Source organism: Triticum urartu, chromosome 2A (assembly GCF_056163025.1).
Source record: "Triticum urartu cultivar PI428250 chromosome 2A, HENAU_Tu73, whole genome shotgun sequence".
NCBI classification, from domain to species: Eukaryota; Viridiplantae; Streptophyta; class Magnoliopsida; order Poales; family Poaceae; genus Triticum; species Triticum urartu.
The window spans coordinates 312,659,197-312,676,203 of record NC_141874.1 but is presented as its reverse complement, the minus strand read 5'-3'; the positions used below and the strand labels follow the sequence as shown (position 1 = coordinate 312,676,203).

The window sequence follows — 17,007 nt, the reverse complement described above, 5'->3', positions numbered from 1 at the left end:
ATATAGATAGCTTTCCTTGTCCTCATTAAAGAAATATAGCCTGTATTATTGCTAAAAATGTCCACATTAGTTCAGACTCAAAAAGACCATATAGTTCAGAGGAAGATAAAATTAGAAAGAGAACAAAAAAACAAGGTGGCTCACCACAGAAACCCGGGAAAACTGAGGTCTCATTTTCTATTTTGCTCTAGTTTATTCTACTTTGGCATTTGGTGGATGATATTTATTGCATCCTTCATCACCGATCTTGAGAAGGAGATTGATCAGTGCATTTCTACTTTCAGTGTGTAAATCTATTGATTTTTAATGGTTAGGAATTTGGGGAGAGTAGAAATCTGGAGGAACACTTTCAACCGTCCAGGAAGACAACAACGACAACTAGTATGATGGATGTGGGAGTTATTTCGACATTTCATCATACAGTTCTTCTATTTGTGTGGTGTTCTGTGTTTTCAAGTGCTTGATGAAAATTGATGTTCCAAGTAGTTCATGTATTATTGGCTGAGGAGTTCATGTACTGCCTAGTAAGTAAACCTGTTCAACCATGTAAAGCCACGCAGGTTCAAAAGGATTCACGTCAGTACAAACTCGAGAGGGCATGTATTACTGTCCAGAGTACAAACTTTCAGCTTACCAAGAAGTTCATGTATTACCATTTAGAGGAGTTCATGTATTACTATCGAGAAAGTATAACTATTGGTATAGAAAATGTTCAGTATTTGTTCGAAAGCTACCTGCAAAAGAGAAGCCCTTATTACATCCAGAAACATCTTAATTTTTATTCAGTTTAATTTCTAATTTTAGTTCATTTCATTCTTTTTCAGTTTAGTTTCTAATTATACTAAAGTTCAATTTCAAATTCCAAATAGTTTGTGTAAATTCCCATCGAGCAGGTGTGCACGGCGAGCAGCTACTGAACTTGTGCGGGTGCTTCTTTTGGACTGTCCGGGAAGCAACATGATTATAGAAGGCAAAATCTGTAACCTATATAATTCGTGTTTGTTGTGACACTTAAGCAACTTTTATGTTCTGACACTTTAGCCGTGGTGATTCTACACCCCCATGACCTACCTCCTACCAGGCAGCAGCTAGGGCCTCATGAACAAAAGGGCTCCGTCTCTTCTCAACCCAGAGCTAGCTAAGGAAGACGAAGCACAGCAATACCTGGCAGTTAGTTATAATCCATCCACAAGAAGCAGCAGAAGGTCTGTTCCCGGCTCTTCGGCCCCCATTCTATTTCTACCTCCTTTTTCTTACCTGCCTTTCCTTATTCATAGCTTGCTTGGTCTCTGACTCAGCTATTTCGTATAATGTCTGCAGTGTGTGTAGGCTGATCAGACTGTACATACACACACACCCTTATATGTCGGAGGATCCACGGCACGCGATGGAGGGGAGGGCGAGGCGGCGCGCTAGCCCGTCCAGGATGTGCACCAAGGCTATCAGGGTGGAGCCGGAGCCACCACCGACCAAGAGGCTTGAGCCAGGGACGAGGGTGGCGGTGATGTAGTACCTCTGCCGCAACCACCACTTGGAGCACCCACACTTCATGGAGGTGACCCTCGCCTCCCTGCAAGGCCTCTACCTGCGAGGTTAGTAAGCTGCAACTGCAGCCTGATTTTTATTCCTGCTAGTGGTTTGTTATAGGATGATGCCTTACCATGAATGATTGCAATTTGTTTCTTTAGATGTGATTGGCCGGATGGACGCCGTGAGAGGGAAGGGAATGGCAGCCAAGTATTCCTGGTCCTGCAAGAGGTACCTACATACATATCCATCAATCGAACTGCTGTCGATCTCGAGATCCATCTGTTATCGAACAAACATTGTTTTTATTCACAAGGCAACGATGCAATGCAGGAGCTATAAGACTGGATTCGTGTGGCACGATCATTATGCGGATGATCTACTGCTGCCCACACAAGGAACAGAGTACGTTCTCAAGGGCTCCCAGCTCCCTTTCGACCAGTCAAAGCCAATGCCAATGCCAGGTATTAATTCCATGAATCATGACCAATTGTAGTTTGTTCCTTTTTGAACTGCTACTTAATCATATCCTACTGTTTCAGATCATCAGCAGAAAGGATGTCAACATAGTATACTCCCATGGTTGCCGCAGATTAGAAAGTTCGTGAAAAATAAATATAGAAGTTCAAAGAAGAGGGTCAGAAAAAGATTTGGGAAAAGACATACACCAAAAAAACATGGGAAAGGTCAGTTCAAAAAAACATGCCATAAGTAGTTAATAGTTTATTTGGAGTGGTTAGCCATTCAGTAAGTAGAAAAAGGACATATCAGTTCAATTATACTTGCCAGAAGTAGTTAAGAGTTTATTTGTTGTGCTTAAAAAAATCATGCTAATTTTTTGTAGTTCTTAGGTTAGAAAAAGGTATCATTTCACTTTGCTAAAGTCCATCCAGAATCTTGGAATCCTATGTGGTCTCTCACAAGGTATGCGCAAAATGATATGTACCTCGATGAGTGTAATGTGTTTTCTTACTTCCAGGCCTGGGGATGTTTTTTCATTTGACATACTTCAAGTATTTTGTGGGTAAGTAAACCAATCATGTTTTTGTAGTTCGGAAGGAAATCATAATAAGTTCTAAGGAAACAAATATAGAAGTTCATATTTCGAAACAGATGAAGTATTTGGAATGTAAAATGAATTATTTCAAAGTACATAAAATTTTATGTTTAGTTGTGAAATTGTAATTTTACTGTACATGAACTTGTGCATGATAATTGGTGGCTATTGTGTGTGTGCAGGGTACGTCCAACGACAACGAGCAGGCGGCAAGTTTATTGATGAGCAGCGGGACGGTGGCATGGAGCAGTTCAGTAGGTGTGCGTAGTTCATGTTCACCCGTATTTGTAAATGCCGGTAGCAGTAGTAGTATTTACAAATTTGTAACCTAAGAACTAAGCTTGCATCTCGTTACTTAAATGGAAGCACTGACCTCGTAGTTTTATTGGACCAACCACTAACTTGAGAATTAGACATGGTGCTCATTGTATTCTCTCGATCTTGGTTGTTCTTGCAGTGCTTATAAGCTTGACATCTTTGATGAATCCAGCCCGAACTGAAGCCTGTCGGTGAGCCGGGCGCTATGCCAACCACTGTCCTCTGTCTACCTCCTTCCCCGGTGAGCCCATGCTATTTTGCTCTTGATGCTTGAACTTCCTGCAATTCTTCTCTCTGTTCGAAAATTCCCAAAGCATTAGTACTTCGTATCAGGATACGCCATGTTATTTCTGCAAATTTCCATTATGCTTGTATGTCCAAAATGTGTGCATTTACTACTTTTGATTTGTTGTAGTGCAGAGAAGTTACCCTGTTGTAGGCTGACCTGGAGGCGGCTCCTCCGTGTCGACACAATTGCAGGACCAACGTGCTACTGACCACGCAAGCTTCCTCAAGGAGCTTGTGCCCAATGATACTAAAAGGAGAAACTGCTCTAGCTTTGAACTACTTATTCAATCATGCTATTACGGAGTGAAAAATGGAGTGAAAGTGTATTGCAATTGATCTTTCTTAGACCCTGTCAATCCTCTATCTATCCTTTCTTTGCTTGTTTTTTGGTCTGTAATTCAAAAACTTTGACCTCATAATTCGGTTTTTGGTTAATTTGTTATGTCCAGTACAAACCATTAAATCTGAAGAGGCTTCTAATTGCAAGAAAATGTGCAGTTGGTGTGGTGTATATGTCATTCATATATGAAAATTTGCATTCGGTGTTGTGCATATGTTATTCATGTGCATGTATTATATGTGTGAAAAAATTTCTAGATATGATGAGATGATTGCTACTTCAAATAAGGTAAAGTACATGACAGCTTGATGTGCATGCAAGAATAAAAAAATGGTTTGAATCAAAAATATTGATCAGTACAAATTAAAAACAATGATCAGTTCGAAAAGTAAAAGATTGTTAGGTTTTGGTATTCTGTGACGTTGACATCCAAGAAAACATCCAAGTTCTGCAACTGATCCACCCAGATGGGACAAGGAGGTCAGTCCAGCAGGCGCATCTCAAGTGTCATGTCAGTGTGGCACCCACCCGTCCCCATGCCTCTCCACCGCATGTCGTGTCGTGCCAGCTTGCCATCAACCACCGTTGTGGCTCAGCCCTGTAGTGCTTCCATGATCACCACACGTAGCTTCCTTTTATCGTTGTCCTCGCCCTACTCTCATGCATATTGGCATTGTAAAAACACAACAAGTTCACAATTAAAAAAGTTGAAAGTTCAACATGACATCCCAGATACGTTTAAGAAAAAAGCTCAAACAAAATGAAACCCAATGAAAAATCAAATGTAAAAGTTCAAGTCGCAAAACAAGTGAAGTCCAAAACATCTTGCAAGAAAATTGAGTTAAAAAACACACAAAATTATTTCATTTTGAAAAATATCATTCAGTTCAACGATATAAACCACGAAAGTTCGGGGACTATGATACCCAAAAGACAGAGTGAAGTCTAGTATGTGAAAACATGCTCAGTACAAACCCATACGAACATTAGTGCAAATATTCTTTTCTCGGAACCATTAAAAATTACTCTGAAAAATTCCTTAGTACAAACACACACATAGATCAGTACGAGTACTCTTTTTTCGGACAGAAAAACAGCACGATGAGTCTCACCGTATTTAAACTTACTCTTAAAAGATGGGTGCAAGTACAAAATCATAAAGACATCCGTTCAAAGTACTATTTTTTCAGAACCATTGAAAACTACTCTGTGAAAAATACCTCAGTACAAACATAGACTTAGATCAGTATGAGTACTCTTAAACGGTTTGTCGGAAATAACACGATGGGGTTTACCTTATTCAAAATTACTCTTAAAAGGTTGGAAGTAGAGAAAATGTTCAACATGAATAAGCTTCACATTTTTGATAGCTATCCAACTGTATATTATTTGCCCAATTTCGATAAACTTTAAAAAATCGCGTTCGAAATCAGATTTGATCGTATTCGAATTCGTTTTTAAACCATAAGGAATTGGAAAAACATTTCTATACGAAAAAGTTGCGCATTTTCCATAGATTTCCAACGCCATATCATTTGCGTCAATCCGATAAACCGTTTGTGAAAATACGTGAAAATACGTTTCGCCCAGAATTTCACCATTTTTCAAATTACTTTTAAATTGTATAAATTTTGAAAAAACTATAGATATATGGAAGATGCGGATTTTTACCAGCTTTCCAATGCCATCTTATTTGCTCAATTCTGACAAACCGTTTGAAAACTGAGTCTAAAATACGATTCATGTTTTCGGTTTTGAAAAAAACGATTTTTTCAAAACTGCTCTTAAGCCGTGATGATTTTCAAACGCCTGATTTTCATCTCGTTAAGCCGTGATGATTTGAAAAACGCCTGAAAATCATCAGTACAACCACCTGATTTTCATCTCGTCGAACTGATCGTGTTTTCGTCGGAATGGGGCGTGTAATATATCGTTGGAAAGCTCTTGACATCTACATTACAGTTTAAGAGCAGTTTCGAAAAAATCATTTTTTTCAAAACCTAAAACGCGAATCATATGTTGGACTCGATTTTCAAACGGTTTGTCGGAATTGAGCAAATAAGATGGCGTTGGAAATCTGGTGAAAATCCGCATCTTCCATATATCTATTGTTTTTTCTAATTCTATAGGATTCAAAAGTAATTTGAAAAATGGTGAAATTCTGGGCGAAATGTATTTTCGTGATTTTTTGCAAATGGTTTGTCGGATTGATGCAAATAATACGGCGTTAGAAAGCTATGGAAAATGCGCAACTTTTTCGTATTGATATGTTTTTATAATTCCTTACGGTTTAAAAACGAAATCGAATACAATCAAATTTGATTTCGAACGCGGTTTTTTTAAAGTTTGTCGAAATGAGGCAAATAATATACTGTTAGAAAGATATCGAAAATACAAAACTTAGTCATGTTAAACGTTTTCTCAAATTCGCAACCGTTGAAGTGTAATTTGGATTACGGTGAGACCCATCATGTTGTTTTTCCGTCAGAAAAAACAGAGTACTTGTACTGATCTACGTGTGCGTTTGTACTGATGTATTCTTCGGAGAGTAATTTTGAAAGGTTTCGAAAAAAGAGTACTTGAACTGATGTTCATATGGTTTTGTACTGAGCGTGTTTCCACATACTAGACTTTACTCTATATTTTCAGTATAATTTTTCTCGTAACTTCACAATGGTATCATCATGCCTGAACTTGCATATTTTATACCGTTGAACTGGATAATATTTTTAATAAAACAAAAATGTTTTGTTTTTTCTTTTGAACTAAACATTGTTTTGCGACGATATTCTCGACTTCTCTCATTTTACCACTTGAACTTTTACCATTTTGAATTTCCATAGTTTTTTTTGTTTGAGCTTTTTTTCCAAACTTATCTGGAACGTCGTGTTCAACTTTTTTCTGTACTTATATGCTAGTAATAATAGAACATTTTCCATACAATTTTTGTCGATTCGTGAACATGAACCAAAATAGGTAGGAGAGAGCAGTATCGAACTGATCATTGTTTTCGACTGAACTATAGTGTTCTTCTTTTCCAAGAACTGATCATGTAATACATATTGAACGGCCACACATGTATGATATAATACATGTGTGGCCGTTCAATATGAGCAAACATCCCATGTTTCTCAACTTCAAACTTTATTTTTTGTTTTCTCTGAACTTGTTGTATTTTTGAGTATGAACCGATGGGAATATAATCTTTGCTAAATTGCTTCAAATATTTTGTGTAGCACATGCACAACCATGATAAGCATATGTACAAGTACATATGAAAAATTATGTGCTTTTCATTTAAAATTAAATCAAGGTTTCAAATAAATCTAGATATAATGGATCATTAAATGTTTTGTACTATGTTAGACGAACAAAAAGAACCAAAACTGGATACATAGTTTGAAGATCACATCACATACGGCAAATAATTATTCCTGTAAAAAAACAGCAAACATTTATTTAAAAGAAGGATCCAGCAGGAAAGGTACATCAATACACATCCCTCCGATCAACAACCACTAGGGAAAATCTGAAATCTTTGAACTTATGTATGGAGATGAATAGAACTATTTAACACATATTTGGTGGCACAGTAGGTACGACTCCAAACCCCAAGTTAATTACTTCCCTCCAGAACATTGACAAATCCTAGAGCAACCTGAACAAAATGAAGAAACAATTTTCTTCCTCTGACGGCCTGTGTGGACCAAAAGTGCCAGTGATCTTTTTCTTCCTCCGAACTTATGGTCTTTTTGAGTTATAACTGATGTAGACATTTTCCGTTGAAGTATTGCGGACTTTTGGGTAGTAGACGCACAACCTGACAAGGCAATGTACAAGTTCATGTAATAAGAACAACCAAGTTAATGTATAGCAACATCATATGTTCAAAAATAAAAATAAATAGAGTTCTGTACTGTTTTTGCTATAACAACTAAGTTAATGTATGCCATGGGGCTGGAATGGACAGCGCTGCAAATCCTGGAGTGGTGGAGAGGGAGCTCATGTCACTACCAAGTCTATTAGGGTACTAGAAATTCATGGAACATAAGTTAGACCAAACTAATTGATTACAAGAACTCCTATGAACTGAACTTAAATTAGAAATTGAGCTGAACTTAAATAGTGGAAACTTAGAGTAAACCAATCAGTAATTTTTTCTTTGTTGTTATTATACTTATTTATTGTTCATCTCCGAACTTTCTCAGATTCAACATATGGCCTGCTAGAACCTTTTTATTTTGAAACTCTTTCCTGAACATCTCAGGTTCTTTGAACATACAACACATATTTTTGTTGTCCTTTATATAGACAAAAATGCATATATTTCTAACAAAACGAAGATACTGGCACTTCTTTGATGGTTGTAGTTCCAGACTTTTGCACTAACTGGTTTTCAGTTCAATATACAAAAGAACAACATACTCCTAGGATATATGTAGTACCTTCTCTAATCTAATGTAACAAAGTAATTGTGACACAAAGGCAAATAGGAAATAGCATGACACTTGAGCTAGTAAAATTCAGGGCATAGTGAAGGTTCTTCTGGGAGGTCAACAACGTGGAGCCACAACTACACAAGAAAATGAAATATCTGGTGCCTCATAAGTATCTGTACGGGTTTGTCTCTATGCGAACAAAATGGATGGTACTACTGATTCAGTGACTATCATAAGTCTTTGCATTTTACGTGGTTTCAATTCAATCAAAAATGGAACAGCATACTGCATATTCTGCCTATACATGTAAACATTAGAAACTGGTTTTATAGGAAACATTTTCATTAAATGACCACTACTTTGAGCGGCTACTTGGAAGCGAAGTCATCTTATCAGTGGCTAATGGGTTAGCAGAGCTTTTGAAGAAAATGGAAGCAAAGGCTAGCTAGCACCTTCGCGAACCCCACGGCAAGATCATTGGCGCTGAACCTGGAAATGGGGTCGAAAAGGCTCATGCCGCGCTCGGCGGCCGTCTAGCACCCTGCCGGCGGCATTGCCTTGTGGTTGGCCCAGTGCCCGGCTCGCCAACAAGCTTCGGTTCAGGCTAGATTCATCATATATGTCAAGCTTATAAGCACTGCAAGACAATCAAGATTGAGAGAATACAATGAGCACCTTGTGAAATTCTCAGGTCAGTGGTTGGTCCAAAAAAATTATGTGGTCAGTGCCTCCATAGAAGTAACAACATGCAAGCTTAGTTCTTAGGTACAAATTTGTAAACACTAGTAGTGCTACCAGCATTTATAGATGCTAGTGAACTTGAACTTGTGGTCTCTCGAGATCTGAACTGATTGTGTTACAAGCACACACACAAAATCTAAGAAGCTGATACAAGTACATGTTAAAAAGATAATCAAGTTCATGCATATTAATTGGGAGAAGTTCAGAAAGAAACTTTTAAAAAGTTTGTATTAAAAAGATGCATACTGCATAACATCTGTACTCACTATGACGATGTGTTTGTACTTCCCAAGGTGCCACATGCCCACATGTGTACTCACTATGACGATGTCTTTGTACTGCCCATGGTGCCGCATCTATACGCACTATAACGATGTGTTTGTACTGCCCAAATACATACATGGGAGCACAAAATAAACATTTAAAGAAAATTGGTACTCACAGGAATAGTGACAAATACACATGAAAAGCAACCATCTAAACATGTTCTTTTCGCATCTTCCCAAAGTACTCAATCAGCAGAACAACACATGTAAGGATTTTAATAGCAGAAGCAGAGAAATAGAGAGATTATTGTGAGAGAGTGTCATAGCAGACAACCTGGAGAAGCGTTGTACAAGTCCTCTTTTTTGCGTCGGCTTGCTATATGCATTGGAAAAGTTCATACACTATTGTCTAGCAAGTACACAAGTCATATTCAACAACATCTGTACTCCATATTGAATCATCTTACCCTGTTCAGAAAAATAGTGATCTTAAATACCCATCAGGGATTAATTTTTATGTATGTACACTGCCAATCCAGACTAGATACTTCCAAATCCTAAAAAACTTTATTACAATAGTCAGGAGCGAACTCATACATGTATATCTACTAATAAACACCAACAAGCAATTACAACAGCAGAGATATAATCTAAAACTCATGGCATATATCTTTGTATTCATCAAGTTGAAATCAACAAAGTTTAGAATTTCCAAACACTAAAGGGCAAAAAATGGCGAAAATAGTCTCAAGATTTACGGTCTATGTCCACCGAGAGTTTTGTTGTTAATAATACTAATAGAAGCTTTTCCAACAAAGCATTCTCTAATGAAAATCTTCCTAGCAACCTCACCCAATGACATTTATGCATTAGCTCTGGTTTGATTTGAAACTAAATTAAATGAAATTTGAGAAAAGCTGTTAGGAGGAAAGGAAACCATTTTCCAAACAAGAAAAATAAACAAGTACAAGCATGTGTATAGCAAGAGGAGTTGTTAGCATGTTTATGTGCATGCGTATGTTTGTTCAGTACACCATGTGATGCAAGTACCAACTCTTTTTCTCTTTGAAACAAGCAAGATTCACACAAATATCCTGCATTTCTAGCATTCTGAGAACTAAAATAAGAATTGCACTGAAACTAAAGCTCGACCACGACTGTGTGTGCCGAGGGGCAGCAAACGATGGTGGTGGCGGCACGCGTGGGCTACTTTCGACATGTCCACATTACCACAAAGAGGTAAAAGACACTCAAATTTTAGGATTTTTTTAAAACATTCTGCACACAACATTTGAACAAAACAAGAACACCAAAGCTTTTTTCTTACAATGCTTGTGGTCGCCGTGAGCATGCAACAAGCAGGATTAGGCTCTCGGTGGCGCAAGCATCGGATCCCCGTTAGAGAAAGATTACTTGATGAAGGCCACCATATTTTCCTACAGTAAGACAAAGGAAAGATAATACATAAAGCTCATTAATGAAAGAATCAGCAGTCACATTTTAATCGAAAACTTGTTACCAAAACTAAAAGCCACAATTTTGTTTCAAACTTCTGGGTGAGAGCATGGTGCTTCAAGATATGGTTGCAATTTTTTAATTTGATGCATGTTGCATTATAGAACTGCTATGGTTTTGCAAGTTGAACTTTTGGTAGTTTTTAAATTTTTGCATAGTGTACTGTCAAAATCTTTACCACACAAAGAACACATCTGCATTACCACATGGCACGGCGAGACTGACGCACACCTGGTGGAGGTCACTAGAACTGGATAGGGGTTGGGGTAGGAGACATGGTGGAGAGGCGACGACGGTTGATGAAACCAAGGCAGCAGATCCTGCCAGGAGGCGACCTGGCGAGACACGCTCCGGGGAGCCTATCGGGCCGGGATCCCGTAGTGGAGACAAGGAGCCATGGTCGGGCAGGGCGGCATGCTGGGGTAGATAGGGCAATGATCAAATATCTGAAGATTATCCTTCATTTTCAAAGCAATGGAAGTTTTTGTTTCTCCAAAATAAATGCAATATAAACTAACAGAAAACTAAGCATTGAAGATCTCCAGAACTTTGCAAAATACCATATGTAACATCCCTCATGTCAATTTTTATAAAGGACTTACACGAAACATGGAGAGTTCTTACTATAGTTGAGTTACCAGGGGACTACATAAGTTAAATATATGGGGGAAGTCAGCAATATAATGATAGGTTAAAGGTTCAAAGACTGGTGATTTTACAGGGCCTCTCAAGTCTGAACTGATATGAACTCCTTTTTGCCGAGCTACTGATTTTTTATATATAGCCAGCTATTTTTTTAAACACACGCATTGAACCATTTCTAGGGTTCTTAATGAGCTGATGATAGAAAAACATGTTGAACTGAACTTTAGGTTTCAAGAACTACCGAATGTTTTTGGCTTCTTCTGAACTCCAAGTCACAATTACAATCCCAATATACACATGTACTACAAAACAATGTGCATTTGTACTGTCCATAATACCGAATTAACCAAAAACAAATAATTTATGAAGGAAACAATTTTTGAACGTGGTTTGAGCTTTGTTTCTTCAGATTTTTGAACTTGTGCAGCATGTATACCTGAACTTGTGTGAATGACAAAATAACACATAGTTTTTTATGCTTTTTAAGATGAATTTAAAAAACATAAAATGGTGAACCTCCAGGGGTGTCGGTTTGGTGTTTGAAATGTAAGATGATCTCCAAAACACACACAAAGGTGAACTGAAAATTTTGGTTTTTTATGTATAAAAATACAAAAACATCTATGGATTTCACTCTTCAAAATGGGTTCAAGCACCGCTTCTAAGCAATACATCCGAGCTAGCGTCCATTCATCCAGCCCTCTCTGTTTCATCACTTGACAGGAGCAAACACGTACCTCGGCATCGACATCTTGTATAGGTGAATGAACAGGGATGGTTGCTGTGAACGGACAGGGGTGGTGGTTGTGTACTGGCCGCGGTGAGGTTGCATGGATGGAGAGGCGGTGGCCGTGGCGAACTGACTATGTGATGAAATGACAAACTAATATGCTCATAAATAGATTCGTCGATTACCAGCGAGAGAGGAGGCGAACTCGAGGACGGCCAGAGCTGGTCCAGGGAGGTGGGAGGTCCAAGGTGGGAGGGGAAGCAGTCCGGAGGTGGTGAATCAGGGCGGCGGTGGAGGGGAAATCGGTGCCGTGGCCATGGAAGCAGAGGCGACGCCGACACACTGGTGGAAGGGGGATTGGGGCGGCGGCAGGGCGCTGCTAGGATGGGGCTAGGGGTCGGCGATGGGGTGCTTCTTGGAAGGGGCTCGGGGTGGGTGACAACGCGATGGTGGGAGGGGGCTCGTCGCGCCGGCGGCGCGGCGGTGGGAGGGGGCTCGAGGTGGGCGGCGGCGCGGCGGTGGGAGGGGGCTCGAGGTGGGCGGCGGCGCGGTGGTGGGAGGGGGCTCGTCGCGACAGCGACGCCTTGTGGGGAGGGAGCTCGTCGTGGCGGCCGCGAGCTGGTGGGAGGGGGCTCGGGTGTCGGTGGGAAGCAGGGCTGGATCGGGGGCGCCGGTCGTCGTGGGTTGAAGACGATAGGTGTGGGGTGGAGCTTTTTTCCCCTTTTTGTTTTCGTGTCGGGAAGAATTGGGCGGGTGGGCTTCTTATGTTAGATTCGCCATTCCTATATAGGGCGCGAGGGTAACAAAATATTATTTTGTTACTAGTAACAGAATAGCTCTGTCCTATATATATATACACACACACATATACATATAGTGTTACTATTCATCACCCAGGGTGCAGAATAAGTTATTCTTCACCCGAGGTAATCTTACAATCATTTCATAATTAAATTACATTTGGAATTCAAATAGTTACATTCCTATTGATTCACTACATAAAATTTGACATAAGAAAATAAATATATAGGTCACAAGACTATGTTTTTACATTTGTAATTTTACACAACATAAAATATTTTTTACGGTGATTATATATTTTCTTATGGTCTCTTTTTGCGTCGGAAAGAACACAAAACTTACGGGACGTAAAATTACGGTGCATTGATGCTAAAATAGAGGGGGGGTGAAGAATAACTATTCCTCACCCAGGGTGACGAATAGCGTGACCCTATATATATATATATATAGTATTACTATTCATCACCCAAGGTGCAGAATAAGTTATTCTTCACCCGAGATAATCTTACGATCATTTCATAATTAAATTACGTTTCGAATTCAAATAGTTACATTCCTATTGATTCACTACGTAAAATTTGACATAAGAAAATAAAAATATAGGTCATAAGACAAGAAAATTTGCAGTTTATGTGTATTTTAAACTATGTTTTTACGTTTGTAATTTTGAATAACATAAAATATTTTTACGGCAATTATATATTTTCTTACGGTCCTTTTTTGCGTCGAAAATAAGACAAAACTTACGGAACGTAAAATTATGGTGCATTGATGGTAAAATAGAGGGGGGTGAAGAATAACTATTCCTCACCCAGGATGACGAATAGCGCTACCCTATATATATATATATATATATATATATATATATATATATATATATATATATACAGCCGGTCTATTCTACTAATATTAGCAGAATAGTTATTCTGCCGCACTACACGCTCAACAAAAGCGAACCGCATCGTCTTTACAATGAGCATTCCAATGCTTTACGGAAGAACTGCTTCATTTTTTGGCTGTCCGCCCGCGTTTTCTATGTGGAATCTGGTGTTGCGGGATGATTTAATTTGTTTCTAGATCTCGTTTGACCTTTCTTCTTTGTAATTTATAGGAAAAGCGACTAGAATCTTTGCAAATCGAGCGATTTGGCGGACGAGCTTTCTCTGTTCGTTTGTGTTCGCGTTGGATGTGACTTTTTCATGCTCGGATGTTGTTTGTTAGTAGGAATTCTTTGATTGCATTCGTTTTAATCGGTGCATTTACTCTAGAATTTGTCTAGTTTTTAGGAGTTAGTTTTCAATTTCTGTGAAAACGATTGTCTGAGTGTGTGAGCTTCGTCCGCTCGTCTTTCTTGTTGTTTTTTTGGATTTTGTGCGATGATGATTTGTTTTGAATCTTGTAATTAGTTTCTCTTTTTTGGTTTAAATTCATCGTATTGCGCCTATAATGTTCGTCTTTTTGGTGTGCATTTTTAAAGAATAGCTCATGCTGTTCATCGCAGTGGCCATTGGTTTGTTGTATTTTTTGTGGGTAATTGTTCAAATTTGAGTGGTTGCGCAATGTTTTGGCCACTTATCGAACTGCGAGTGGAATTGGCACCTCAGTTAGTCTCCTACGTGTCAGGACATGTACTGCTTTGATTTTATTGTTGCAGTTCTGCATATGTTTGTAGTGTGCTGCATTTTGTTAACTAGTGGACTTCAATGTTACTTTATTATAGTGGGCATGACAACTTATGAGATAATTCTTTTTCTCAGACTGCATTCTGTGTTTCAGAGAACTGCATAGTATGCACTTTCGTACTGCATTAGAAGAATAGTTATGATGCTATTTCTTGTATTTATGTAAATTCTTCTGAACTCCATACCATGAGAATTCTGTTGAACAACATATGTTAACTACAAAGTTTTCGACCATTGTCATTGCATTATTATTGTTCAGAGTACTGCATTTTTTATATAAGGATCGTACTATGTGTATTAGAGAACTACATTTCTGTCAGCAGCAACTTGTCTAAAAGGGGTGATAAAAATGATACAGATGAGGTTGTATACTTTAAATAGGCATCGTTCAAGCATTCTGATGGACATAATTTTAAAAGCATACAACATAAGCAAAGGATTAGAATATGCCACTGATGGCTTTAGCTTTTATCCTAGAGAACCTATAGTGCAAATATTGTGAACTTGAAGGAGTCTTCCTCTTTGTAGAAAAACACCATGGCCACTTCTCCAGCCTCAAAGCCATTCTGGGAGACAAAATCATTCCAGCCAGTAGTTATGTTGATGCAGTCTTCAAAGTCAATGTGGTACTCAGCTTGCATGCCCGCATACCCATTCTTGTGTTGTGTCTCGAAGGTAACCTTCCCGAAACTCGGAGTATGAAATTTTATTATGGATGGTAGTTTCTACATTTTGGCATGGATGGAAAAAGAATTTTTATAAGTAAACATCAATTTTTTCTTTATATATAGGATGATCTGTTTACATTAACTTAAATACATACACATATATGACTACTATTTAATAAAGTAGTTGCAATGTATGAACAAACTTATATATGGAATTGACCTGTATTTTTAGTAGGAATATATATTATAATGTAACATGTTTGTTTTGCAAGGTCATTTAGAGTGTACTTCGCTAACATGTTAAGAGAACTGCAACACTGATCTATTGAACCTCTTTTTTGTTCGTGTGTTGGTGTTCTGATCTAGCTAGTGTCGATACCTGGTGTGGTACTGAAGAAAAATAGGTGGAACTATCTAGTCTTAATAGCTAACAAATCTGAACAACAATACAAATTTTGTTTGTATTGTGTCAAAAATTGTGAAGGCAAAAACATGCCCAACTTCCCTACAGGTCTACGGGCGTGAGGCAATGAAGAAATGGTGCGCGAAACCCCCTGTTGGGTATCATCATACACCCGGGCATGCTGCGCCACTCAGTGTTGGTGAGCTCTAGACCCTCTGCGTACACGCATGTGTCCACTACCTGCGCCATCCTTCCCAAACACCCACACTTACAGTCCATGGCGGGTTTAGTGGAATTTCAGAGAATAGCTAGGGAGGAACCCTTGATCTAGGATTTGAAGAAAAAGAGGAACGGGGGAAGGAGTTGTGTCACTCTAGAGCATGAATGGATTGGTTTTCATGCAGCCAATTGAGCAATGGAAGTAATAAATGGTCTGGTTGGTGTTAGGTGGTGGATTGATTCTGATTCAGTGTACGCGAATGCATTTGACAAGCAACAATACTACTTACTTGAATATAGCAAACTTCATTGTCATATCGCAACGAACTGCAGAACGCGTAGTTGGGCCTATGTTTGGGGAGTGGTATGTGGGAATTTCTCTTTAATTTTCAGTGGCCTCTCATTTGCGTGTTGGGCCTGCATTTGAGGAGTGAAGACGTATTTGGACCAAGTCGGCCTGTCAGCATGGCTGGTTTCCGGTGCGCTGCGTGTGCGCCCTAATGTTTAGTCCCACCTCACCCAGAGAGAGCGCACACGACCTGTTTATAAGCCCTGGCGAGGCATCCATATCAAACTCATCTGTTACTTATTTGGGAATTTATACACGGCGCTCACTGCTCAATCCCTCTGACCCGTGGGCCCATGTGTGCTCGGCCCCATGCATGGTGGCCTAGAACAGACTCGCCTACTATTGGCGTAGACTTACAACTAGACTGGCTGGGGCCTGGTACACCTGGGTGGTCAATTTTTTCTTTGTATATTTTCCTTTTGCATGTTTTTTCCAATGTATGGGCTTGCACTGCTTAGTAAATCATTTGTGCACTGCATTGATCATGTCTTTGTACTACATGTTCACACATTCCGCACTACATATACATGTGCATTTTTGTGCACTACATGTTCACACATTCTGACACTGAAGGCAAGATTTTTGTTTCGAACAGTGAAGTTGAAGTTTTACTCATTCAATTTTTTAAATTACTATGGTAGCTGCATTTGATGTTTAATGGTAAGTGAAACTTCATCTTTTCTTTGTGATTGATACATCTCCAACGTATCTATAATTTATGAAGTATTCATGCTATTGTATTATCAACCTTGGATGTTTTATATGCATTTATATGCTATTTTATATGATTTTTGGGACTAACCTATTGACCTAGTGCCTAGTGCCAGTTTCTGGTTTTTTCCTTGTTTTTGAGATCTATAGAAAAGGAATATCACACGGAGTCCAATTGACGTGCCAATTTTGACGATTTTTTATGGACCAAAATAAGACCCCTGAGTAAAAGAGTTGGGCCAGGAGAGTCCCGGGGCGTCCACGAGGGTGGGGGACGCGCCCCCCCCCCCCCAGGCGTGTGGTCCTGC

General features: G+C 39.1%; 1 protein-coding gene across 1 annotated transcript; it reads left to right on the top strand.

Annotated features, from left to right (window-relative positions):
* The first annotated feature begins 1,363 nt into the window (after positions 1-1,363).
* Positions 1,364-3,084, top strand: LOC147984936 (uncharacterized). Its single transcript, XM_087539821.1, has 7 exons — positions 1,364-1,592; positions 1,689-1,758; positions 1,861-1,991; positions 2,070-2,213; positions 2,507-2,551; positions 2,767-2,842; positions 3,042-3,084. The coding sequence occupies exons 1-7, from the start codon at positions 1,550-1,552 to the stop codon at positions 3,082-3,084; spliced, it is 552 nt and encodes a 183-aa protein (XP_087395947.1). The 5' UTR covers positions 1,364-1,549.
* The last annotated feature ends 13,923 nt before the right edge of the window (positions 3,085-17,007 follow it).